Source organism: Manihot esculenta, chromosome 10, assembly GCF_001659605.2.
Source record: "Manihot esculenta cultivar AM560-2 chromosome 10, M.esculenta_v8, whole genome shotgun sequence".
Classification (NCBI taxonomy): Eukaryota; Viridiplantae; Streptophyta; class Magnoliopsida; order Malpighiales; family Euphorbiaceae; genus Manihot; species Manihot esculenta.
Genome location: NC_035170.2, coordinates 13,748,789 through 13,776,781, shown reverse-complemented (window position 1 = coordinate 13,776,781; position 27,993 = coordinate 13,748,789). Strand labels below are relative to the sequence as shown.

General features: G+C 34.6%; 2 protein-coding genes across 4 annotated transcripts in view; one reads left to right on the top strand and one right to left on the bottom strand.

Moving 5' to 3' along the window:
• The first annotated feature begins 935 nt into the window (after positions 1-935).
• Positions 936-7,714, top strand: LOC110623970 (origin of replication complex subunit 4). The gene is made up of 17 exons (XM_021769009.2): positions 936-1,088; positions 1,459-1,684; positions 1,836-1,926; positions 2,026-2,082; positions 2,513-2,560; positions 3,622-3,672; positions 3,748-3,791; positions 3,878-3,941; positions 4,143-4,229; positions 4,435-4,526; positions 4,602-4,683; positions 5,052-5,137; positions 5,242-5,351; positions 5,839-5,931; positions 6,036-6,100; positions 6,232-6,375; positions 7,404-7,714. Exons 2-17 carry the CDS (start codon positions 1,575-1,577, stop codon positions 7,431-7,433), a joined length of 1,254 nt encoding a protein of 417 aa, XP_021624701.1. The 5' UTR covers positions 936-1,088; positions 1,459-1,574; the 3' UTR covers positions 7,434-7,714.
• Positions 7,715-7,937: 223 nt separating this feature from the next.
• The window catches only part of LOC110623972, a 33,858-nt gene continuing 13,802 nt past the window's right edge, over positions 7,938-27,993 (bottom strand). For 2 of the 3 annotated variants that reach the window (XM_043961005.1, XM_043961008.1), the window contains 4 exons: positions 17,380-17,574; positions 9,047-9,103; positions 8,458-8,520; positions 7,938-8,357 (listed from right to left, as the gene is read on the bottom strand). In XM_043961005.1, coding sequence (XP_043816940.1) covers positions 8,274-8,357; positions 8,458-8,520; positions 9,047-9,103; positions 17,380-17,574 — 399 coding nt within the window. In that variant the 3' untranslated portion in view covers positions 7,938-8,273. The other variant, XM_043961007.1, reaches the window with a different exon arrangement.

The window sequence follows — 27,993 nt, the reverse complement described above, 5'->3', positions numbered from 1 at the left end:
TATATATAGCTTTTAAAATTATTAATAATAATATTTAATATATCATTTTAAAATGGATGATAATTCAATTAGATTTATAAAATAAAAATTATAAATTGTTAAAGTGATAATGATAATATAAAATTATTAGATAATTTTATAAATAACTTGATAATTAGAAGAAAATCAAAATATAAATAATTTGATAATATAAATTTTTTAGATAATACGGTGTTTTTTTAATTACTAATAATATATTTAATTTTAAAATAAAAAATTATAACTTATTAAAATAATAAATCATAATATAAAAAATCAATGTTAATAATTTAAACTAAGAATTAATACAAATGTAATTTAAATATAATAAAATTTATTCTCTATTTTTATAAAAATTCATTATATTAATTTTAAATTTTAATTTTATAATATTAAAAGAATAAATTAACTTAACGTAGTATTTATTAAAAATAATTAACATTATCATTTGATTTATTAAAAAATAATGATAAAATATTAAATAATTTAAATAATAAATTTATTTAATTTATAAAAATATATTAAATATTAAATTATTAGAATAATATTAAAATAGTAAATAATAAATTTAAATTTTAAAATTTTTTATTATTTATACTTAAATTATTATAATTAATTTTTTATTATAATTTAAATTTATAATATATATAAATAAATAAAATTTATAAATATTATAACAAATTTAAAAATGTAAAACGAAGATTAAATAGCATTAATAAAATATTAAATTTGTAGATAGCAATAATTTTGGTTGGTTCTGGTATAGTAGTATCATTTTTTGTTGGCCTAATAATAAGACTTGATTTTGGGTCCGGTCCGGATCATCATTGGCCCTGGTGCATTCCAACTCCACTCGTTTGGGTCGAATTGGTTAGGGGGTTCGTTCGCCTTTTCCTGAATTTATTCTTTTTAATATATAAAAATAATTTAATAATACGGCTATTCCCATTCTATTTCGATCCTTCCCGCCACACTCTACTTCATCGTCCACAGCTCTCACTCTCCACCGCCGCTCCTACCGCCAGTGAAACGCTAGTGCCTAGCGTCACCGATCAGGAGCTACTTCTCAGGCAATGACTCTCTCTCTCTCTCTCTGTCGCCTATTTGTTAATATTGGTGCTTTGTTGTTCGGTTCTCGAAAAGTAACTTAAACATTATTTGATTCTTTTAAGTGTTTAGGGTTACTTTGATTATCAGGTATAATTCGTTTTTTTATAGGTTTAATCAGAATTTAAATCGATTCAGAATTTCAAAGCATTTAAGAGCAAATAATAGGAAAATCTCTACAAGTAAAGCCTTTTTTAGCAATTTCTCTGCAGATTTTCATTTCAAAGTACAGATTTTTGCATCTTCTCACTTGATTGTTACATTGCTTGCTTTTCTGTGTTGTTGATTTTTCTTTACCATTGTTATTTATTTTCTGTTTCCTGTGCTTTCTAGAGTTATGCATGGAATATTGACGAGAGTCAGGAAGAAGAGAGCCTGGATGGGTGAAATTTGACGCTAAAATGTGCTGAGGTTCACTTGTGGCTTAGTCAAGATATATATTCTCCATAATGGGATTTCAAAGTCAAGTAGAGAAAGCTAAACATCTCATCAGGAGCAGGCTCTGTAACCCTAATTTCATCATCAAGCCTCTCTCTGATTCTCCAGACAGCAATTATAGGTACTGTTTTCAAGAGAATCCTGAATAAAACCAAAAAGAAAATTTGCAATTCAAGAGAATTATTCCAAGTGTGGATGTTTTAAAACTGTTCTGCAGTTTGCAGGTTTTTCTCTTACTATTTTATTATTATTACTTATTTTTTCTTTTGCAGCAAGTTGAAGTTTACAATATCAAGCTCAATCACAGAGGCATGCAACAATTCAATTCTGCTTGTTGGCCCCCGTGGTTCTGGAAAAATTGCAGTATGGATAACACATGATTAGCCTTTATTGGGCCTCAGTTTATATTTTTATATTATTTTTTATTATTCTTATTCACATATGTATATCATATATTTTTAGGTATTGGAGCTTGTTCTCAATGATTTGCTGCAGGAATATCCAGATACGATATCCTTAGTATGTATAATTCTTCCACATTTGGATGTTTGTAATTGTGAAAAAAGACGGTTTTTCACCAACATTTGTACTTCCAATGTCCACAGTTTTGTTTAAACAGTTCTGAATGAGAGAGTCAATGCTCCACCCCCCTGCACACACCCGCAGAATGTAGCTATGTCTCCATTTAGTTGCTGAGGAATGCGGAAGAAAGAGAGAGAGAGAGAGAGAGAGAGTGAGAGTTGTGTTTCCTGAAATAACTAATAAAGCTAGACTACGGTGGTCAATTGGAATTATATATTCCTTGATACGTGTTTATATTTGCTGATTGTAGACAAGATACCATATAGGATATGATAAGCTGATTTGTACTGGTCCATTGATGCATATACCCCTTTGTTATTAAACTCTGACCCTGACGTTGATTTATAATAATGGGTTTCTGTTGCAGATAAGATTGAATGGGCTGTTGCATAGTGATGAAAATTGCGCCTTTAAGGTTATAACTGCTTGCTATAATTTTTTTTCTCCTTTTTATGATCCTGTTTAACTTTGTAAATTTAAACATGATGGTTTGCAATTGATTTATGTTTTCATCTTGTTAAATTGCTGCTCTTGTATGGTAGGATTAAGTAGGATCCTTTCAACGTGACTTTGCCTCATGCTTTACTTTTTTTGTTCAACTTGATGCTGGTGATAACAAGTGCCATGAAATCTACTTATTTATGCAAATGAGGCTGGAACTCCAGTTGCATTCTAGGAGAAAAGAAAGCAAGGTGCATAACTAGTACAATGTAGAGAGTTGTGAGAAGGAGCTATAAAGCCAATCCAAGTCATTTGGATTCAAGCTTAGTTGGGTTGAGCTGAGGTGACCAGGCTGGAACTCCAATTTTAGTACTTAGTAAAGTGATGAAAGATGGTGAATTTAAATTTTAAAAGCTTAATAGGTGTTAGGTGCTTATCTTTGGAAAAGGATATTTAACCAGCAAATAGAATATTTCAGGACATGTTTTTGCATTGCTTATGGAAATGGATGATCATATAGACTATAAACAGGTTTTTCCAGTGCAATTCATAGAGTTGGATTTGTTTTTTTTTTTTTAATTGTATTTTGATGGATATACGATGCATATCATCTATGGAAACCATGTGAAAGAACCACTTATGAAATTATTTTCAAATTTGTAAGCAAGTCAACAACTAATAAAATGCACTTATAAAGCGTATTTAGGCTTCTTGGATAAGCTAATTAAAAACAGTTAGATCTTGAGGGGATAGTTTAACATTCACTAATGACAGTATGAGGGAGATTATGTAGTGTGTTGTGCATCTCAACAATGACTTATTGCACACTGATGATCATCAACAGTGGGTGAACTGCTTAACTTCATGTAAATTTCACTCGAATACAGAAGGGTTCAATTTTTTTGTGATTCTGACCATCCGTGTAATTTGCTGTTGTTGACGGTTTACCCTGCATTGAAATGAAGTTTAATTGCTACTTCTACTTTTTCTTCTGGCAATAACTCTTGTACATTTTTAATGTTTATATCTGTGTAGGAAATTGCCAAACAGCTATGCTTGGAGCATAACTTGCTGTTTTCAAAAATGGTAACATGAAATATGCTTTTGAATTCACTATAATTAATTTGTGAAGGCTTAATATTTCTTCATTTTGTGATATAGGCATCATTTGATGATAACTCCCAGTTCATGATAGCTATGTTACGGTAAGTGAATAATCTTTTATATTGCCAGCACTTATAACTCATGTTAAATTGTTTTGAGATTTGATATATTTGTTTCTTGTTGTCAGAGAGTGTGGATTAGCACATAAAACAATTATTTTCACACTAGATGAGTTTGACCAATTTGCACAGGCAAGAATGCCTTGTACCCTTCCTTTTTGTAATTGCGGAATCCTAGCGTTAGATGTTTCAAATTCTACATGGGTTTCATATTTTCTGTTGATGATGGTCTGCACTTTTAATCATCCTCACATCACATAGAATAAACAAGTGATTTTAGGTTTGAAATCTCTGATAATGGTGCTACCAATTTCCATTGTCTGGTATTTCCAGGGAAAACAGCGATTACTTTATAGCTTGCTGGATGCAATGAATACAGTAACTTCCCAAGCTGTTGTCATTGGCGTGAGTTGCCGATTGGTATGTTGTTTGTTCTGTTTTCCTACATTCCCTCTTCTGTTTGGTATTGCCATTATGTATTATATGTTTATTAGTATTATGAGGTTCCTATGTTCTAGATCAGAAAGAGAAATACGTCCAAATTAGATAAAATTAGCAATAAACCAACTAATGATAAAATAAATGGTATTAGTGAATATTCATGAAAAAGTAAACTACATTGCAGGATGTTGATCAGCTTTTGGAGAAAAGAATAAGGTCTCGTTTTTCACATAGAAAGTTATTGTTTCTTCCTCCATCTAAGGAAGATGTGCAAAGGTGATTTTCCTACTCTGAGATAGTAGAGTATGGTGCTTACTGCCAGAGATGATATCTTTTTTTCTGGTTATGCAGGTTGCTGGAGCATGTGTTATCTTTGCCAATGGACTCAAGTTTTCCTCACGATTATGCTGCTCAATTCAATGGAAAGCTTCAAGTATCCTTTACATAGTCTTTTGTTCCTTATTGATAATAGAAGTGAATGTCTCTTATGGTAGTTTTTGTTGAATAATTATGTCCATATCCAAGTCAACATCCATAATATCTTCCATGAGGTTCATGAGCTGATAACTTTTCCAGAGAAAAATATGGTAAAAATTTTAGCACAGAATTGCTCCTGTGATAAGAGGCATATGCTAGTAATTTGTAAATTGTTATTGTATCAGTGATAATCATTTGAAGCATCTAAATATTGTATACAAGGTTGTCATTTGTGTATTCCAGAATTAGTTTTACTTGCTGTCATTTTCTTACTTTTTAATGGTTGCTTTTCTCCAAAATTAGTGGAGTCCTTGACTTCTGCAGAATCTTTTGGCAGACGACAGATTTAAAGAAATTATTAGTAGTTATTTAAATTCCAATTCTACCATCAACCATTTGGTGAGGTTTCTGTAAGTTTTTCTTCCTCCATCTAGAAACATCAAATCTTATTTAATTCTACACCTGTCAAAATTATTGTACGCCATAATCTTCTAAAGTCTGTTATTGATGCCAGGTTTATTGTTGTCTCTTTCTGGGAATCAAAGTCTGGCTTCCTGTCTCTTGAGAACTTCAAAAGTGCACTTTCAAGCATCCTAAGGCAGCCAAAGCAGGAATGCATAAAAGGTCTGAGAATCTTATTTTTTGTCCATGGGTCTTTTTGTTCACAATATGATTTTTGCCTCAATAAATATTTAATGCTAGTATGGTGGTTCTCCTTTGTTTCACATCAAGTTATGCCATTACATCTCGCAGAGAACGCATCCCTGCCCAACATGTGATAATAGTCCATTCTTTGCAATTTTTGTTCCAGTTTCCATTGTTGGGCAGATTATTCTCTTGCTACATAAATGAACAAGATTAAGAATGGTACTGTTTCTTGAAAAAGTACTCAATAGTTTAGATCTTTTTAAAGATGTGGCCCTAAATTGGGAAGAATATAGCCAAACCCAGCTAGCTTGGGATTAAGGTTTAGTCTAGGAGAGTTGACCATTTTATTGCTTGAACTTCTAATATTTTTACTAGAAAGTATTGCAAACCAAACGATTTCATTGCTTTTCTGATGCAATTTTATGGGGAACGTGATATAATGACACTTTTTCTTGTCAAGCAGACTGCTCAATATTAGAACTTTATGTCCTTGTGTGCATGAAGCGGTTGGAAGTTAAAGAGCAGAACTCGTATAACTTCAATTCTGTAATGAAAGGTCTATTTCTGATTCTTTTTGAAAGTTCATTTATGTATTTGTATTCTTGTTACATAACTGTCGTTGTGTATTTGCAAATTCCAATGCGTACATGGCATGTGCAGAGTACAAAAGCGTTCAGGATTCATTCCAGACGTCTGACTATTATGCACGTAATGTATGCTTACGGGTACGTGTAGTTCCTAATGGAACTCCTTTTTATATGAATGAAAGATGTAATATAATATAATATGATATAATACTAGTCTACTGAGAAGTTGCTATTCAGTTTAAACAATATTTTTGTCCTAATTTCTGCAGTCATTCGAACGGCTCATACAACGAGAATTAATTTGTTTCACGGACAACAGAGCTCAAGGTCAATCTGTTGAATTTCGTCCAGTGAAGCTTCTAGTCTCATATGCTGAACTACAAGAGGGGCTGAAATCATATCGTTCTTGTCCTGTAAGTTACTCCCACAATAACTGAAATGTAACTGCATAGTGATGTCACAACGTATTGTTTACCTGCACAAATAAACAAGTCAACATTGTGTTTCGGAAGTCGCCTGGTGCTGTTGAGATCATGGTTTTAAATAAAGGCGCAATGACCGTTTTTTATATGTTTTTAACCTCCCCTTTTCCCGTTATTTAAAGGATAAGAAAAATTTGTTCTTGCAACGGCCGATATATAATTGTAATGGCGGTTATTTGCCGTTAAATTTCAGTTACCTAATACCTAATTTTCTTTTAAGTCATATGGGAGTAACAACTTTTTCTAGATCAGAAAGTTTTATACTGATATATCTCACTTCTCAAATTTTCATCAAAAATTGGTCTACAAATCTCACTTCTTTTGTCGTTAGCTAAGATAATCAAATATTTTTTTAATTCTACACATTTATATCTTATAAATTTGAGCTATTTATTTTTGTTTTTGTAATTTTTTATTGTCTACAAATCTCACTTCTTTTATCGATGATCAAATATTTTTCTAATTCTACACATTTATACCTTATAAATTTGAGCTATTTATTTTTGTTTTTGTAATTTTTTATTTATATGTTAAAGAAAATAATATTAATTGCAAGTTCTTTTTCTTAAATTTAGCGTAAAAAGAATTATTCTTTATTATTATCTACACTGTTATGTAGTTATAAATTAATTATTGTTAGAGATGTTTAATAATGATGGATTGAACGTCGTTATTTGATGTATTAATACTTATTATTTAATTGAAAATTTTAGTTAAATCACACTTTTATATGTTTTTTTATGAGTTTTATAATTTTTTTAAAAAAATCAGTAATAGACTGTTATCGTTATGGTATAGCCTGTCATAGGCCTGTTTTTGTCACCTGTGACTGACCGCGAATGTGGCCACGATTTTTAGATGCTTATATTTTCCTCACTTCTACCCTCCAAAGTTTATATTCGTTAGCAATTGATATGTTAAAAGCGAGTGACTGGTGCATCTTTGGATTGTTTTGGCAGATTATTCTTCAAAAATTAATGGAACATTAGAATCAGAAGGGCGTCATCAGACAACATCAATGGTTGATTAGCTTCAAGTATAGATGTCCAGAGAATTGCGGAATCTGCGAATTCATCTCTGCTGACTCACTTAGGATCACCGAACCGATCCTTTCTGCAGCCACTGCTGGCGGTAACCCAGTTTTATAGTCAATGTTCACCTTACATAATTGTCATTTGTTATCTTCTCATTGTGTCTAGCGATTGCTATTGACCATTCAAGGACAACGAATTTCTTTGGTGAAAAAAGAAAAAGCTATTTTATTATTTTAATATTCTTTTAATTAAAGTACGTCGAGTTTAATTTTAGATCAAATTTTAATACTATCAACGATGGTTACATGATTTTCTTAATGCTCAAGTGCAATCAAAGCTTTCACCAAATTAGCTCCACCCACAAAGGCCGTCTTGAGATGAGAGGAGATTGACATATTACAATATTTAATTAATTTTTTTTACCAACTTATCAATTGATAATGGGTGCGCATCAAAACAAATCAAGCAAACTCCAAGAAGTTGCAGTATTAATGAGAAATTACCAGACGTTCCAAACTAAACTGACCCGATAGATGCAGGTTCTTGTTAGTATCGGATGATTTTGGTCATTAAATGTATCGAATGGGCTAACACATAAACAAACCTAGCTGCAATATCAATACATTGTCCTAGAAAATGGACATTTGCCATTCCCAGAACTTGTGTTTATTAAACAACAGAATCTGTCTCTTTTTTTATTTTTCTTAAATTATTTACATTTAATTATACAAGAATGATGGGCATTGGAATGCATTTGTGATGTATAGTTGTGTGTGCGTTAGCAAGTAAATGTGATCAGCCTCCCATACTATTGGATGATTGTGAATGTTGGCTATAAGAGCATTCCTTAGTACGGTCACCAGATGCTAGCAAATTGACCTGCAAATCGAGTCTTATAGCTTAGAGCCTCTAGGGGAACTAGAACATATAAACATGTAGAGATGGTATAGAACAAAGAATCACAAGGCATGAGTCGTACCTTGACGATTTCATACTTCGAGTTTGGACGCATGTATGCTGCTAAGATGCTCATGTTGAAATCCTGTAAACAGGCATTAAGAAAACACAAAGCAAAATGAGAAGCGAAGCAACATTCATAGAACCCAACTCGAATGGGTGAGTTGTGACAGGTAACCATCTTTTGACACATGTTTTGTGTCTGTTTAGCATGGAATGTTCCATTAAAAACAAATTAGTCTCTTTGGCACTAATGCTTGGTGGGAGGGAAGACTTTACATTTTCAAAAAGTAATTTGCAAGTATTAATTTTCTGTTTTCGAAATTCTGTGTTAAAATGTGTTAGAAAATTGTCTTTTAAGTGGAAATTCAAATTTGTTCTTTTCTCGAGAAACTAAAACCCAACAAACACTTAATCTTATGAAACTCAGGTTATAGAACAACAACATGAGAAACAACTTTCAGCAACATGTAAATAATAATAAAGAAATTCAAGTCTCATTAGTAAAATTTACAAAAATGCAGAAAGTTAATGGAAATGTGAAAGATTTAAAGGACATAATTCCAATTACCAAAAGCATGCTGAGAGTAAATAGGAAAATTGAAACTCACCCTGAAAGGATCACCCCTCAAAGACTGCACATACATTGAAGTCCCGGAGCCTCGTCCCTTCATGAGAAACATATAATATGAAAACATACATGAGAACGAAAAGCTAATCATGTTAGTTTTAAAATGTAACCCAAACCCACTTTGGCATAAGATCAATACTGGTTAATGAAAGGACATTTATGGTTAAAATTCAATTGAACAACTCTTTTTCCTCTAACCTTGATCCTTTTGAATAAACTCTTATAGTTTGATCACTTCAGAACATAAAATATGATAACATAAAACTATAATCTGGGAGGATCATAAAAGTATGAAAACATAAAACTGTCATCCAGGACAAAGACCAAGAAACCATGAAATAATATAAAGCCAACTCCAACAAGGTACCAACTTAACTGTTACTTATTATTGAAAACCTATTTTAAATTTTTCATAATTATATCATTTTAAATTTTTTTACTTCACTGTACCAATAAATGATTTAACACATAATTTGAAAAATAGATACTATACATAATTATAGAATGTTTAATTATTCGGGTGGGGTAGCCATTGAATTTGAAGAATTTTAGGAGAGAATTTTTATTCTATTCCAATTGAACTGATTTTTACAAAGTTTCAGTATTTATATATAAAGAATCAACCTAAATTAGAAATATTTACAATAAGAATAAAATCCCTTAAAACAAGCCTAATTAAGATCCCAAAAATTTGAATTCTCCTAATTAGGAACTTTCTATGTTACTTCCCTTCAAGTTGATGCATAGATATCACACATGACCAAGATATGATAGATCTTGTTGCTGATCCCTTTAGTAAACACATCAGCTAGTTGTTCATCGAAAGTCACGTGATCTAGCCTCCAGACACTATTTAATAACTTCTCTTTAATGAAATGTCGATCAATCTCTATATGCTTCGTTCGGTCATGTTGAATCGAATTGTAAGTTATACTGATGACAACCAGTACAAGAGGAGTTTCTCCCTCTCCAATAATTTCAATTCCTAAAACAATCTCTGCAACCATAAGAGTTCACAAATACCTTATGCTATCACTCTATATTCTGCCTCAGCACTTGATCGAACAACAACACTTTGTTTTTTGCTTCTCTAAGTGACAAGGTTTCCTTCCACAAGTGTGCAATAACCACTAGTCGACCTTCTATCGTCTAGGGATCTAGCTCAATCTGCATTTGTGAATGAATGTATACAAAGATGATCGTGTTTAGAGAATAGGAGACATTTTCCAGAAGCAGACTTCAAGTATCGCAAAATGCGAAAAACAGCTTACATGCGAGACTCGCGAGAATCATGCATAAATTGACTGACTAAGCTGACTGCATATGCTATGTCTGGTCAAGTATGCGAAAGATAAATCAATCTGCCTATCAATCCTTGATAGATATCCACTGATTCACCAATCCCTGCTTATAGCTTGTGATTGCTCTCAATGGGAGTTTCTACTGGTTTGCAACCTAACATACCAGCTTCTTCTAAAAGATCCATAATATATTTTTTCTGAAAAATAAAAATTTCCTTCTTTAACCTGGCAACCTCGATTCTCAAGAAATATTGCAGTTTTTCTAGATTTTTAATTTTGAACTCCTAAGCTAAAAACTTTTTCAGCCGAGTCATCTCTTTATTGTCATCCTCTGTCATTACTATGTCATTAATATAAACTATAAGAAGAGTAATTTTATCCTTGTAATGTTTGATAAATAGGGTATGATCAGTATTGCTCTGTTGATAGCCAAAGGAAATCATAGCTCTACTGAATCGATCAAACCAAAATCTAGGTGACTGCTTCAACCCATACAAAGCCTTCTTTAGCCTACACACCTTTCCTTGTGTTTTTTCATCAGTAAATCTAGGAGGGATTTCCATATACACTTCCTCCTCCAAATCTCAATTGAGGAATGCATTTTCACATCAAATTGTTGTAGATCCCAATCAAAGTAGACAGCACAAGATAGCTATACTCTGATTGAGTTCACTTTAGCAATAGGGGCAAATGTCTCCTGGTAATGCACTACATAGGTATGAGTGTGTCCCTTGACCACTAGTCTAGGATTGAATCTTTCAATTGATGCATCTACTTCGTATTTCACAGTGAACACCAATTGCAGCCAACAAATTTCTTCTCAGGTGGGAGAGTCACAAGCTTCCAAATCTCATTTTTGGCCAGTACATTCATCTCTTCAATCATTGCTCCCTTCCATTTATGATCTGCAAGAACTTCCTTTCAATCCTGTGCAATAGACACAGAGTAAATAGATAAGACAAACGCTCAATAGGATGGAGACAACGAATCATAAAAGAGAAAGTTAGAAATAGAGTGCTTCGTCCAAGATCTAACTCTTTTTCTTTGAGCAATTTATTTATTTAGATCATCAAAAGGCTCAAGATTTAGGGATGACTCACCAGATAGAGAAGAGAAAGATTTATGACACTGAGTAGACTGCACAATGACTTTTTCTGCTTCTATTTTGTCTCTTCTTGAGTATCTCCTTAAATCTAGTTTATCCAAACGCCCAATTTGGTCACTAATAGTCTCCCCCTGTATAATAGTCTTTAATGACTAATAGTCTCCCTCTGTATAGTACTCTCCTCTAGAGTAAAACGTTCTAAAGTTATAGGACTAGGAATCATCTTTTCTCTCTCATTGTCTTCCCCCTGAAGAGGTGCTGGGGTAATACTGAAGGAAGTAAGGTTCAGTCTCTCTAAATGTAACATTCATACTGAGAAAATATTTTCTAGATGGAGGTTGGTAACACTTGTAACCCTTATGTGTGAGAGAGTACCCAACAAACACACATTTAATAGCACTCAGATCGAGCTTTCCACCTGTCCTAGTATGAAACACATGCATCCAAATACCTTTGGTGAAACAATATAAGCTTTTTTTGTAAGGTTCATGGTGAAAAAGAAAGATCGGGCTACTTCCAATAGGTATCTATTTTTTCTTTCAGCAACACCATTTTGGGCACTAGTATAAGGAGAACTAGTTTGATGCAGTATCCCATTAGATTCCAGATAAGTAGAAAAACGGTCATCCATGTACTCTGTACCATTATCAGTTCTCAAAACTTTTATCTTAACATCAAATTGAGTACAAATCATCTTGTAAAAAGATTGAAAGTAAGAAACCACATCACTCTTTGCCTTTATCAAATAAACCCAAGTCATACGAGTGCAATAATCAATAAAAGTAACAAACCAATGATTACCAGATAATGAGACCATTTGAGTAGGTCCCCAAACGTCAGAATAGATGGTCACAAAGATATCGTACTCCTATTGTTACTGAAGGGCCTATTGTTACTGGAGGGATAAGAGGTTCTTGTATGCTTAGCATACTCACAAGCATCACAAACTAAAGAACCATATTGCGCCTTGAAAAATAAATCAGGATAAAGTTTCTCTAAAACAAAAAAGGATGGATATCCTAACTGTCGATGCCACTGTATGATTTCCTGGTTGACATCTTGATTTCTTCCAAAAAGAGTCCAAGGTAAATTCAAACTCAGATTTCCTTTTAACATATATAAGCTATCGTGCAGTCTACCATTAGACTCTAGATGAGCAGACAACGGCCATCTATGTGCTCTGTACATTATCAGTTCTCAAAACTTTTATCTTAGCATCAAATTGAGTATAAATCATCTTGTAAAAAACCACATCACTCTTTACCTTTATCAAATAAACCCAAGTCATGCGAGTGCAATAATTAATAAAAGTAATAAATCAATGATTACCAAATAGTGAGACCGTATAAGTCTCCAAACGTCATAATGGATGGTCACAAAAGGGATCGTACTCCTATTGTTACTAGAGGGATAAAGGTTCTTGTATGCTTAGCATACTCACAAGCATCACAAACTAAAGAACCACATTGAGCCTTGAAAAATAAATTAGGATAAAATTTCTCTAAAACAAAGAAGGATGGGTGTCCTAACTGTCGATACCACTATATGATTTTCTGCTTGACATCCTAATTTCTTCTAAAAAGAGTCCGAGGTGAATTCAAACTCAGATTCCCTTCCAACATATATAAGCCACCATGCAGTCTACCATTAGACTCTAGATAAGCAGAAAAACAACCATCAATAAACTCTGTACCATTATCAGTTCTCAAAATTTTTATCTTAGCATCAAATTGAGTACAAATCATCTTGTGAAAAGACTGAAAGCAAGAAACCATGTCACTCTTTGCCTTTATCAAATAAACCCAAGTCATGCGAGTGCAACTATACATAAAAGTAACAAACCAACGATTACCAGATAGTGAGACCACCTGAGTAAGTCCCCAAATGTCAGAATGGACGGTCACAAAAGGGATCGTACTCCTATTGTTACTGGAGGGATAAGAGATTCTTATATACTTAGCATACTCACAAGCATTACAAACTAAAAGAACCACATTGAGCTTTGAAAAATAAATCAGGATAAAATTTCTCTAAAACAAAGAAGGATGGGTGTCCTAACCGTCGATACCACTGTATGATTTCCTAGTTGACATCCTGATTTCTTCCAAAAAGAGTCCGAGATGAATTCAAACTCTGATTCTCTTCTAAAATATATAAGCCATCATGCAATCTACTATTGCCAATTCTCTTTCCAGTTTGAAGATCTTGAATAGGACAATGGTAAGGAAAAAATTCAATTTTACAGTCAAGTGCTTTGGTGAGAGCACTAACAGGTAAAAATTAATAGGAAAACAAAGAACATAAAAAACAGAGGATAGCTTGATATTTGGAGCATGGTTTTAAAAAATGGCCATTATGTAACGGGTTTTGGAGGGGCCGTTACCCGTTATCTGTTATACAACGGCCCCTCTTGATTTGCAGGCGTAACAGCCGTAACGGTAACGGCCGTTACCGACCGTTATATAACGGTAACGACCATTACTAATAATTAAAATTCTTTTATATCCTTTATCTTCTGCTCCCTATTCTCATTTTTGTTAGTTTCTACACTTTTCAGTAGTTTCAAAGACTATACTTTTAAGTTTTCTCTTCCTTTTCTCTTTCAAATTTCAACCTTCCCTGCATATTTCTCGTATAAACTTAGATCCATTATAAACTACTCTATTTTCAAGTTTATTTCTTCTAAAAAGTTAGTTAAATTTTATCTATTTTAGTTTTTAATTGTTTTTTTTTTCCTTTTTTTTTAAGTTTTTGTGGATTAAAGTGTTAATTTGAGTTAAAATTGTACTTTAAGCTATTAGTTTACTCGATTTATAAAGATTATGTTGATTTTTCTTATTTTAGACTATATGATGTTTAACTTAAGTTAAATAATCTATATTTTATATATTTATATTTATTATGCATTTGTATACATTGTTCTAAATTACATCTAATCAATATCATTTTATTTATGAACTTTGCAAATTTTTTTTAAAAAATTTGCGTAGCGCCAGGTCGTTACCATTATGTTACGGTCGTTACAGGCCTGTTTCTGTTGCCCGCGACCACGACCGCTATTTAAAACCATGATTTGGAGTACAAACAATAGAATTAGTTCCAGATATAGGAGTGAAAGAACCATCTGCGATTCTGACATTATCTTTTTGTAGACATGGAAGATAATTAAAGAAGCCTTCAGAAGAGTCCGTCATATGTCTATTTGCATCAGAATCAATAATCCATAGAGCAAAATTAAGAGACGAAACAAAAACATTATCAGAAGTCCTTACATTACCCATATAAGTCACTGCCTTTTCAAGAAAAAGTTTTTCTGTAAAAATCAGTGAAAAATTATTGTTATTGAAGAAATAATTACTGTTCGCTGGTGAAAAAGGCATGGGTCCAACAGATTAGAAGCACGACTTAAAGGCAAATCTGTCGGAAAGGATCACTGCTAGAAAAACCACCGGAAAATGTACCCCATGCCAGAAAAAAGTGAATCAAGTCATGGATCCACACAGGTTAGAGGCACGACTTGAAAGTGAGTCTGCCGAAAAAGATCGCCGTCAAAAAAGACCATTGGAAAACACGACATGCGCCAACGCATGGGAAAGACGCAGAATCTTTTCGAGAGCGTGTGAGCCTCACGCGCATGACTTTCCTGCGTCGGAGCTGGACGGCTGGCCGACGACGGTCTGGTGACCCTGCTAGTAGCAGCGGTGAGATGAAAAAAGATTCCTAGATAGGGTAGTACCAAAAAGGTAGATCTAGGGTTTTAGAGACCCTAAGAGAAAAATTGAATTTAAACCCTAAAATTAAGAAAAAAATTCCGATACCATGTATCAGAAAAATTTTGGGAGAAATTTTTTATTCTATTCCAATTGAATTAATCTTTACAAGGTTTGAGTATTTATACACAAAGAATCAACATAAATTAGAAATATTTACAATAAGAATAAAATCCCTTAAAACAAGTCTAATTAGGATCCCTAAGATTTAAATCCTCTTAATTAGGAACTTCTATGTTGGTCAATAGAATTCCTTTTTATATCTTAGAGGCATACTTAAATTCACAAAATTTCATAAAAGCTTCTCAATAAAAAATATATTTTCATATTATATACAACGGTGTCTCATTATGTTCAATCTACGGTGCAACACAATTTAATGCAGTACTTAAATTATATAAATAGCGTTTGTAAAGATAAAAGCGGAAAATACCATCGCAAAAAGTTGAAAGAAGACAACTCATCAAACAACACGGCTACTCCTTATTCTTATTATCAAAGTTGACACAGAAATGAATTTGAGTTCAAGAAAGCATTATTTACTTTATTCTCTTGACACAATTAAAATTTCAAAATTTATAGTTAAAAATTACTAAATAAAGGCATATGTGGGAAGGGAGGGAAAAAAACACAAGAAATTGATTGTTCAAGGGCAAAAATGACATCACAAATTGTCAACTCATGTAATTAACTCTTAAATTAAGGGTATATTTGGAAATTAAAAATCACAACAAAAGTTTCACGCTATAAGCCTCTTTTATTGTATGGCATATATTCCTATATTTTGGAAAACACATTTCTTTCTCAACTTCTCTGTTTCATAATATAGAACCTTTGATGCAGAAGCAGTTGGTCTCAATTTCGTCAGAATGGTCACACAGTATGCAGTCTTTCATATGATATGCATTTTGATCTTATATGATCTTCCGCATTTTTATTGTTTTTGAATGTGTTGATATCATGTTTGATTTGCAGCCTACAGGCCAAAATAGCCAAACTTTTGTATATTTTGCAATTTAATCCAATTCTTTAAATCTTGATAAAATCGTCCTTAATTTCAAAATTGAATGCAATTTTATATAAGACTGAAATTTGAATTTGAGGAAGTGTGCCCCATCCCACATAGCATGATATGTGCTTTTTTATTTCCAAGAAGTCGGTCTAACATGCCACATTTGCAAAAGGAAAAAAAAAAAAAAAAGAAAACACTTTGGTTTAACCGATTAACCAAAGGCTGAGTTTGTATATTTACAATCAAAATCTCTCAGATAAAAAATGGATAAAGTATAATTTAATCCCTAAAGTTCAGTGAAACTACATTTTAGTTCTCGTATCTTTAAAATCTACCTACTTAATCCTTGCTATATACATATATATATTCCCTCATGATGAAAAATTAAAAATTTGAAATTATATGTTAAAATTTTTTAAAATCGATAGTTAATTTTACAAAATTAACTAGTAGGTAATAGGGAAACTATACTTTCACAAAATACTACTAATAAATTCTCATTTTTTGTGTTAATTGCATTAATGTGTGTTTGAATATGGACACATCATGCACTGTTTTATTAAAATGCAAGGATTCAACAGGTGAATTTAAAGATTCAGTGACTAAACATTAGGTTTCATTAGACATTAAGGACTAAATTTTAATTTAGGAATTTTGATTGTGAAGATACAAAATTACCTTGGTTAAATAGTTAACCAAAAAGTTAAATTTTTTTTTTTTAAAATTTCCAATGTGATGTGCAACTCACTTCTTAAGAATAAAAAAAAAATCAACTATGTCATGCCGTGTGGATGAGGCACAGTTCCCCTAATTTCAATTTTGGATAAAAATAAATTGCACCAAGTTCGAAATTCTAGTCGATTACTGACAGTTAAAGAATTAGATTAAACTGCCAGACCATGCAAAAGTTTTGTTTATTTTGATTATTATTTTTTTATGCCAATAGGCCTTGATTTGCTTTAGAAATGGGAATGTCTGTAATTCTTGAAAAAGGACTATTGTGATGTAGAACTAAGCAAAGAGAAAACCAGCTAGTCCTTTCTTATGTGTCTCTAACTTCTCGTTGCTTAGTTCTACATCACACAAAGCAATTTAATGAGATATTTAATGAGAAGATCATTATACCTCCAAAGATATGTCTTTGAGACGCCTTCCAGTTTGAGCACAGCAGACACGGACCACATGTTCATCACAACTCCCACTTATAATATAATCCCTTCCATTCATGTAGTAGGAGCGAGTATAATTCTGTGAACTTGCAGTTGGTGATATCTCAAAATTCAAGTGTGGCCTCCCATCAACGGCCAAAAGTTGTCGAACCTGACACAATCCACAAGTTGATTTCAAGCCAATTAATTTGCTAAAAGAGTAAGCAAAGTTATATCCAAATAAATTATCCATGCACAAGATATCCTAGAAGAAAGAATCCATCTTTAACAAGGCCACTGCAAGAGAGCTTGAAAACCATCTGTACAGCACTCAAGAAAGCTTGAAAACATCCATCAACCAACAAAATCAATATCAATCTGGAAAATTTTGCTTCTGTGAAGATGTCAGTTGATTTGAGGAAAAGATTTTAGATAATGAAAGGACTATGGCAGCTTTCATTAGAAACATTTTATAAAAAAATGATAATACCACAAATAGTTGTTTTAGTTCATTTAAGGTATTACTATTTTTATGTTTGTATAAGCACTTCAATTATAAATTGATAGTCCACTAGTTTCTGGACATGAAGAAGGGTAAATCCAATGCATTTTTTCTTTTAAAAAAATGTTTCTGAAGGATCTGAGTGCTTCTAGTCTATCTTTTAGATGAGATTTTTTTTCCTTTTTGGATTTCATTTGACCATCCTTGAGCCCCATATCAATCTTTGCCAAAATTGACCAACTACAACTGGACCAATGTTTTGAACTTACTTCAGTTTTTAATAGCATTAACACAGCCTCAGTTTTAAACTGTACAAACCGATGACATTGGATAGGTTGAGAAAAATTCACCAGTCAGACCCCATGAACTGTATTCAACCTGACCATTAAGTCACTCCATACAGCTAACAATGTATACCAAAAGAAACTATGTTCAAAAGCCAACTTGCAATTATTTCCACCGTATCAAATTCTTAATTTTTCTCCAAACAGCCACAACACCATGAATAGTAATCTTCCACAGCAAATAATCCCTAAGTGGCCAGGTTAGACCTGCTCAAGTCAGAGAGTGGGCTAAATTTGGGCAAATTGTATCTGTGAAGAATTTTTGGGAGGAATTTTTAATTCTATTCCAATTGAATTGATCTTTACAAGATTTGAATATTTATAGACAAAAAATCAACCTAAAATAGAAATATTTACAATGAGAATAAAATCCCTATAATCAAGCCCTATAATCATGCCTAGTTAGAATCCAAAAGATCTGATCCTCCTAATTAAGAACCTTCTATGTTGGTTAACACTCCCCTCAAGTTGGTACATATATATCAAACATGTCCAACTTGCAAATTAAGGCATGATAGGTCTTATTGCTGAGCCATTTGGTAAACATATCAGCTACTGTTCATCGAAAGTCACATGATCGAAAGTCACGTGATCTAATCTCAAGACACCATTTATTAACTTCTCCTTAATGAAGTGTCGATCAATCTCTATGTGTTTCGTTCGGTCATGTTGAACCAGATTGTGAGCTATACTGATAGCAACTTTGTTGTCACGGTACAAGAGAAGTTTGTCCCTCTCCAACAGTTTCAATTCCTCCAACTATCTCTGCAACTAACCCAATTTGCACCTGCATCTGTGAATGCGTATATACGAAAATGACCGTATTTAGATAATGAAGAATTTTGGAAAAATTTTGAGTAAATTTTGAGTATTCTTGTATTTCACTCTTGATCTTTACAATTGGTCTACATGACTATTTATACACAGAGAATCATACCAAAACAGGAAGCAAATCTAATCAGATCAAATCAAATCTCTAAAATCAGCTAGGATTAGTAAATAAGTCAACACTCCCCCTCAAGTTGGTGCAAAGATGTCACACATGCCCAACTTGCAAATCAGATTATGGTAGATCTTGTTGTTAAGTCCTTTAGTAAACACATCCGCAAGTTGCCCCGTAGAAGTCACATGAACTAGGCTCAAGACACCGTCTATTAATTTTTCTTTAATGAAGTGCCGATCAATTTCAATGTGCTTGGTTCGGTCATGTTGGACTGGATTTTGTGCTATACTTATAGCAGCTTTATTGTCACAATACAAGGTTATCTTGTCTCTCTCGGACAATCTCAACTCTCCCAATAACTTCTGCAACCATAAGAATTCACATACTCCTTGGGCCATTGCTCTATATTCTGCTTCCGCACTTGATCGAGCAACAACGCTTTGTTTTTTGCTCCTCCAGGTGACAAGGTTCCCTCCCACAACTGTGCAGTAGCCAGAGGTGGATCTCCTGTCATCGAGAGATCCTGCCCAATCTGCATCTGTAAAAGTTTCAATTCGGAGGTGACCATGTTTGGAGTAAAGAAGCTCTTTCCCTGGCGCAGACTTTAGGCATCTCAAGATGCGAAGTACAGCTTGCATATGAGTCTCGCGAGGGTCATGCATGAATTGGCTGACTAAGCTAACAGTATAGGCTATATCCGGTCGAGTGTGTGAGAGATAAATCAACCTTCCTACCAATCTCTGATATCTTCCAATATCCACGGACTCACCAGTTCCTGCTTTCAGCTTGTGATTACTTTCAATGGGAGATTCTGCTGGTTTACACCCCATCATACCAGTTTCTTCCAAAAGATCCAGAATATACTTTCTTTGGGAGATGAAAATTCCTTTTTCTGATCTAGCCACCTCGATACCTAGAAAATATTACAGTTTTCCCAAATCTTTAATTTCAAATTCCTGGGCCAACAACCTCTTTAGTTGAGCCATTTCCTCTTTGTCATCACCTGTCATCACTATATCATCAACATACACAATAAGAAGGGTGATCTTACCCTTATGATGTTTGATAAACAGAGTGTGATCAGCATTGCTTTGTTGGTAACCAAAGGACATCATGGCTCTGCTAAACCTGTCAAACCAAGCTCTGGGAGATTGTTTTAGCCCATACAAGGCCTTTTTTAACCTGCACACCTTTCCTTGTGTCTTCTCATCAGCGAACCCAGGAGGAATTTCCATGAACACTTCTTCCTCTAAATCTCCATGGAGGAAAGCATTCTTCACATCAAACTGTTGCAAGTCCCAGTCCAAGTTGGCTGCGCAAGATAACAAAATTCTGATTGAGTTCATTTTTGCAACTGGGGCAAATATCTCTTGGTAATCCACTCCATAGGTTTGGGTGAATCCTTTAGCAACCAATCTGGCCTTAAACCGTTCAATTGTGCCATCAGCTTTGTGTTTCACTGTGAACACCCATTTACAGCCAACGAGTTTCTTCTCAGGTGGGAGAGTGACAAGCTCCCAAGTCTCATTTTTAGCCAATGCTTTCATCTCTTCAATCATTGCTTTCTTCCATTTAGGATCTGCAAGAGCTTTCTTCCAATCCTGTGGAATAGACACAGAGGAAATAGACAAAGCAAAGGCTCTATAGGAAGGAGATAAAGATTCATAAGAAACAAAGTTAGAAATAGGGTGTTTAGTGCAAGATCTGACCCCTTTTCTTTGTGCAATAGGTTTATCTAAGTCATTGAAACATTCAAGAGTTGTGGGTAACTCATCAGAAGAAAGAGTTGTGGGTAACTCATCAGAAGAAGATTCATGACTAGGTAACTCACCAGGAGAAGATTCTTGACTCTGAGTAGACTGCATAATGGCTTTTTCTGCCTTGTCTCGTCTTAAATACCTTCTCAAATCTGGCTTGTCCAAACGACCAGTTCTCTCTCCCTGATTGGACATCTCCCCCTGTCTACTAGAACTCAAACTTTCTAGTTGGACCATATCATTCAGAATCACAGAATTCGGGATCACCTCTTCTTGCTCATTATTCTCCCCCTGAAGAGGTGAGTGGGTGGTATTGAAGTAGGGTTCAGTTTCTCGGAAGGTAACATCCATGTTAACGAAGTATTTCCTAGAGGGAGGATGATAACACTTGTATCCCTTCTGTGTTGGAGAATACCCAACAAACACACATTTAAGGGCCTTGGGATCCAGTTTTCCTGCCATCCTAGTATGGACAAAGCAAACACACCCAAATACTTTTGGTGGAACAACGTATGAATTCTTCCCTTGTAGAACCGTCAAAGGACTCATAAAGTCAAGGGTCTTGAGAGGCATTCTATTGATAAGATAAGCAGGTGCAAGAATTGCATCTCCCCAATATGCTTTGGGTAGATTCATGGTGAACATAAGAGATCGAGCTACCTCCAATAGATGCCTATTTTTCCTCTCAGCAACGCCATTTTGAGCACTAGTATAAGGACAACTAGTCTGGTGTATTATCCCATTACTCTCCAAATAAGCAGAAAAGCTACTATCCATGTATTCTCTTCCATTGTTAGTTCTCAAAATTTTCACCTTAGTATCAAACTGAGTACAAATCATCTTATGAAAGGATTGAAAACAAGAAAAGACATCACTTTTAGCTTTAATCAAATAGACCCAAGTCATTCGAGTGCAACAATCAATAATGGTGACAAACCATCGATTACTAGATAAGGAGACCATTTGAGTAGGCCCCCAAACATCAGAATGAATAGTTGCAAAAGGAATTTGACTTTTATTATGACTCAAAGGATAGGATGTTCTAGTATGTTTAGCATACTCACAAGCATCACAAAATAAAGAGCCAAACTGGGTTTTAGCAAACAACTCAGGATAAAGTTTTTCTAAGACAAAAAATGATGGATGTCCTAACCGCCGGTGCCACTGTATTATTTTCCGATTGGCATCCTTATTTTCTCCAAAACAGGCTTGAGGTATCGAAGAAGCCGGATTACCCTCCAACATGTATAAGCCATCATGCAGCCTACCATTGCCAATCATCTTCCCTGTGCGAAGATCCTAAATAACACAATGATCAGGAAAGAATTCAATTTTACAGTTAAGAGCATTGGTGATAGCACTGACAGATAAAAGGTTGACAAGAAAGTGGGGAACATGAAAAACAGATGATAATTTAATGTTGGATGTGCAAATAAAAGAACCTATTCCGGATATGGAAGTAAAAGAGCCATCAACAATTCTGACACTATCTTTGGTTAGAGGAGAATAATTGAGAAAACCTTTATAAGAGCCTATCATATGTCTATTCGCACCAGAATCGATAATCCATGGAACATTATTAAAAGAGAAAGCATTACCTGACTTTACAAAGTTAGATGTGGCACCAGAGGATGAAGAGGTGTCAATATGAGACAAGAGCCGCTTGAGACTCTGAAGTTCATTAGGGGAAAGAAACTCAGTCGTTGTTGTCTCCTTAAAGGGCTCCTCCACAGTTTCTGCTAACTTAGCTTGATTTTTGGAGGTACCTCGTTTTCCTCCACAACCTCTAGTGGGACGACCATGTAACTTCCAACAAGTCTCTTTGGTATGCCTCGATTTCCCACAATAGTCACAGTGTAAGTGATCTTTCTCAGAAGTAGGAGGCTGTGGTGTGCTCAAACTAGTAGTCAACCCAGCCTTTTCAACTGGTGCAGTATGGAGCATAGCATGTCGACGACTTTCCTCTTGTTGAACATGGGCATGGGCCTCTTCTAGAGAAGGAAAATGATTTCTTCCCAACACTTGGACCCGAATTGGATCATATTCGTTATTCAACCCTGCAAGAAAATCATAGACCCGCTCCTTTTCAATCATTCGTCGAAATTTAACTGCATCTCCAGTGCAGTCTGCCTGGAAGTCTTGATAGTAATCAAGCTCCTGCCATAAGCCACATAACTCAGAATAAAATTGAGAGATAGTCATTTCTCCTTGCTTGGTACCATGAATCTTATTCCGAATATCATAAATTTGGGCATCATTCCCAATCTTGGAATAAGTTAAGGACAAAGCTTTCCATATTTTTGCAGCAGTATCAATTAACAAATAGGACTTAGAGATATGAGGTAGCATAGAGTTCAGTAACCATGTCATAACAAGACAATTATCCGAGTCCCATTGAGGAAATTTGGATCACTCTCATCAGGTTGCTTTTTATTACCAGTGACATAACCCTGCAGTCCTCTAGCCTTGATAAACAACAAACAAGACCTTGACCAAGCAAGATAATTGGTTCCATCAAGTTTTATGGGACTAATTTGCAAGGAAGGATTATCAGAGTTAGGAATCGAGATCCTTTTACCTTCTGCCATAGTAAAGATTTATGAATAGTGAAAGAATAGGAGGTACTCAAGATTGTACACACAAGAAAGCCCAATTGATTCACCAAAAGGCCGGGTAACAGCACGGGAGGGCCGGAAAGATGGTCGGAATCGTCGCCGGAGTGATCGGAGCGGCGAAACAGTGACAGACAATGGATCATGCGCCGGGAAGCGACGTGTCACACGCCGGGAAGGGTTGGCGCGTGAGCCTCACGCGCAGGCTTTTCCTCGGCCGGCGGCAGTCCAGTGGTTCTCCTGGTGCCGGCGGTGAGAGAATAAGAGGCTCCTAGATGGGTTAGTACCAAAAATGGTAGATCTAGGGTTTTGAAACCCTAAAAATGAAAAATTGAATTTGGCCCCAAAAAATCAGGAAAAGGCTCTGATACCATGAAGAATTTTGGGAAAATTTTGAGTATTCTTGTATTTCACTCTTGATCTTTACAATTGGTCTATATGACTATTTATACACAGAGAATCATACCAAAACAGGAAGCAAATAATCAAATAATAATTACAGAGATAATTAAGGATCCTAATCAGATCAAATCAAATCTCTAGAATCAGCTAGGATTAGTAAATAAGTCAACAGAGAATAAGAGACCTTTTCTAGGAGCAGACTTCAAGTATCGCAAAATGGAAAAAACAGTTTGCATGTGAGACTCACGAGGGTCATGCATAAATTGACCGACTAAGCTGACTACATATGCTATGTCTGGTCGAGTATGCGATAGATAAATTAGTTTGCCTACCAACTTCTGATATCTGCCAATATCCACTAATTCACCAATCGCTACTTGTAGCTTGTGATTGCTCTCAATGGGAGTTTCTGCTGGTTTGCAATCTAACATATCAGTTTCTTTCAAAAGACCCAAAATGTTTTTTCTTTGAGAAATAAAGATTCCCTTCTTTGACCGGACAACCTCGATTCTCAGGAAATATTGCAGTTTTCTTAAATCTTTAATTTCAAACCCTTAAGCCAAAAGCTTTTTCAACCGAGTCATCTCTTCAGTGTCATCCCCGGTCATTACTATGTCATCAACATAGACTATGAGAAAAGTAATTTTACCATTGTGATGTCTGATAAATAGGGTATAGTTAGCATATCTCTATTGATAACTAAAAGAAATTATAACTCTGCTGAATCGATCAAGCCAAGCTCTGAGTGACTACTTCAACTCATACAAAGCCTTCTTTAGCCTGCATACCTTTCTTTGTATTTTTTCATCAGCAAATCCAAGAGATATTTCCATGTACACTTCCTCTTCCAAATCACCATGGAGGAATGCATTTTTCATGTCAAATTGTTATAGGTCCTAGTTAAAGTTGGCAGCGGAAGATAGCAATACTCTGATTGAGTTCATTTTGGCAATAGAGGCAAATATCTCCTAGTAATCCACTCCATAGGTTTGAGTATATCCCTTGGCAACTAGTCTGGGCTTGAATCTTTCAATTGATCTATCTGCTTTGTGTTTCACAGTGAACACCCATTTACAGCCAATTGGTTTTTTTCCAAGTGGAAGAGACATCAACTCTCAGGTCTTATTTTTAGCTAAGACTTTTATTTCTTCATTCATTGCCCTCTTCCAATTAGAATCTTTGAGAGCTTCCTTCCAATCCTGGGAGATAGACACAAAGGAAATAGAAAAGGCAAAGACTCTATAAGATGGAGACAAAGAATTATACGAGAGAAAGCTAAGAAATAGAGTGCTTTATGCAAGACCTAACTCCTTTTCTTTGAGCAATTGGTTTATTTAAATCATCAATAGGTTTAGGGATGACTCACTAGATGGAAAAGAGGAAGACTCATGATACTGAGCAGGCTGCACAATGACTTTTTTTGCTTCTGTTTTCTCTCTTCTTAAGTATCTCCTTAAATTTGATTTATCCAAATGCCCAATTTGGTCACCAATAGTCTCCCCTGTATAGTAGTCTCCTCTAGAGTAAAATGTTATAGAGTTAGAACTAGGAATGATCTCTTCTTTCTCATTGTCCTCCCCTGAAGAGGTGATAGGATAGTACTGAAGTAAAGATTCAGTCTCTCTAAACGTAACATCCATACTAACAAAGTATTTTCTAGATAGAGGGTGGTAACATTTGTAACCTTTTGTGTGGGAGAATGCCCAACAAACACACATTTAAGAGCCCTTGGATCAAACTTTCCACCTGTACTAGTATGAACAAAACACGTGCATCCAAACACTTTTGGTAGAACAGTATAAGCATTTTTCCTTTGCAGCACCTCTAAAGGGCTTTTAAAGGCAAGAGTTTTGAAGGCATTCTATTAATGAGATAAGTTACAACTAAGACTGCATCTTCCCAATATGTTTTTGAAAGATTCAAAGTGAAAAGGAGAGATCTGGCTACTTCCAACAGGTGCCTATTTTTCCTTTCATAAAGACAACTAGTTTGATGCAGTATTCCATTAGACTCCAGATAAGCAAAAAAACGTTCATCCAAATAGTCTGTGCCATTATCAGTTTTCAAAACTTTTATCTGAGCATCAAATTGAGTACAAACAATATAGTGAAAAGATTGAAAGCAAGAAAACACATCACTTTTTACCTTTATCAAATAAACCCAAGTCATACGAGTACAATAATCAATAAAAGTAACAAACCAACGATTACCAAACAGGAAGACTTGTTTGAGTAGGTCTCCAAATGTCAGAATGGATGATTACAAAAAGGATCGTACTCCTATTGTTATCGGAGGGATAAGAGGTTCTTATATACTTAGCATACTCACAAGTATCACAAACTAAAGAACCATATTAAGTCTTGAAAAATAAATTACGATAGAGTTTCTCTTAAACAAAAAATGATGGGTGTCCTAACCGTCGATGCCACTGTATGATTTCCTAGTTGACATCCTGATTTCTTCCAAAAAGAGCTCGAAGTGAATTCAAACTCAAATTCCCTTTCAACATATATAAGCTACCGTGCAGTCTATCGTTGTCAATTCTCTTCTCAATTTGAAGGTCCTGAATAACATAATGGTCAGGAAAAATTTAATTTTACGGTTAAATACTTTGGTGAGAGCATTAACAAATAAAAGATTAACAGGAAAATGAGGAACACGAAGAACAGAAAATAGCTTGATATTTGGAGTACATACAATAAAACTGGTTCTAGAGATAGGAGTGAAAGAACCATCTGCGATTCTGACAGTGTGTTTTTGTAGACATGGAAGATAATTAACGATGTCTTCAGAGGAGCCCGTCATATATCTATTTGCACCAGAATCAATAATCCATGGAGTAGAACCAATAGACGAAATAAAAACATTATCAGAAGCCCTTACATCACCCACACAAGTCACTACCATTTCAAGGAAAAACCACCCTTTTCTATAAAAAAAACAGTGAAATTACTGTTACTGAAGAAAGAATTATTATTCACCGGCAAAAAGGCACGGGTCTAGCAAATCAGAGGCGCAACTTGAAGGCAAGTCTTCTAGAAAGAATCACCGTCGAAAAAAAGCTACTGGAAAACATCTCTCATGCCGAAAAAAGGTGAACCAAGTTAGGGGTCCACACAAGTCAGAGGTGACTTGAAAACGAATCTGCCGAAAAGAATCGCCATCGAAAAAGACCATTGGAAAACATCACACGCACCGGCGCGCTGGAAGGACGCAGAATCTTGCGAGGGCGCGTGAGCCTCACGCACGTGGCTATCTAGCGTCGGAGCTGGACGGCTGTCCGACGACGATCCAGCCACCCTGCTGGTGGCGGTGGTGAGATGAAAAAAAGGCTCTAGATAGGGTAGTACCAAAAAGGTAAATCTAGGGTTTTAGAAACCCTAAAAAGCATAAATTGAATTTAAACCCTAAAATCAGAAAAAAAAAAAAAAAAAAATTCTGATACCATGAAGAATTTTTGAGAGAAAATTTTTATTCTATTCCAATTGAATTAATCTTTACAAGATTTGAATATTTGTACACAAAAGATCAACCTAAAATATGAATATTTATAATGAGAATAAAATCCCTATAATCAAGTCTAATTAGGATCCCAAAGATCTTATTCTCCTAATTAGGAACCTTCTATGTTGGTCAATAATCTGGGCCAAGTCTAACCATTCAGGTCTAATGACATTGAATAAGACCAAGCCAACCTTTGTGGATGTTATGCCAAAACCACTACCCGACTTAGCAAGAACAACTTAAAAATTGAAGTTACTGATAAGGTATTGCGTCCCCTTATCAACCCTTTTCACACGTGTATTAATAAACTAGCATATAACATATTGTTCTTAATGTTACAACTAAATATAACATAATATAACATCTTCTTATGTAAGATACTACGTAATCTGGGGGAGGCTTAAATGACAAACCCATTCCATCCCAACATATTTCATATACTAGGTGAAGTTCAAGAGAAAAAGATACCAATGAGCAAAAACAGAAAATTTCTGACTGGACAAGGTTCCCAGACACATGAATAGGTC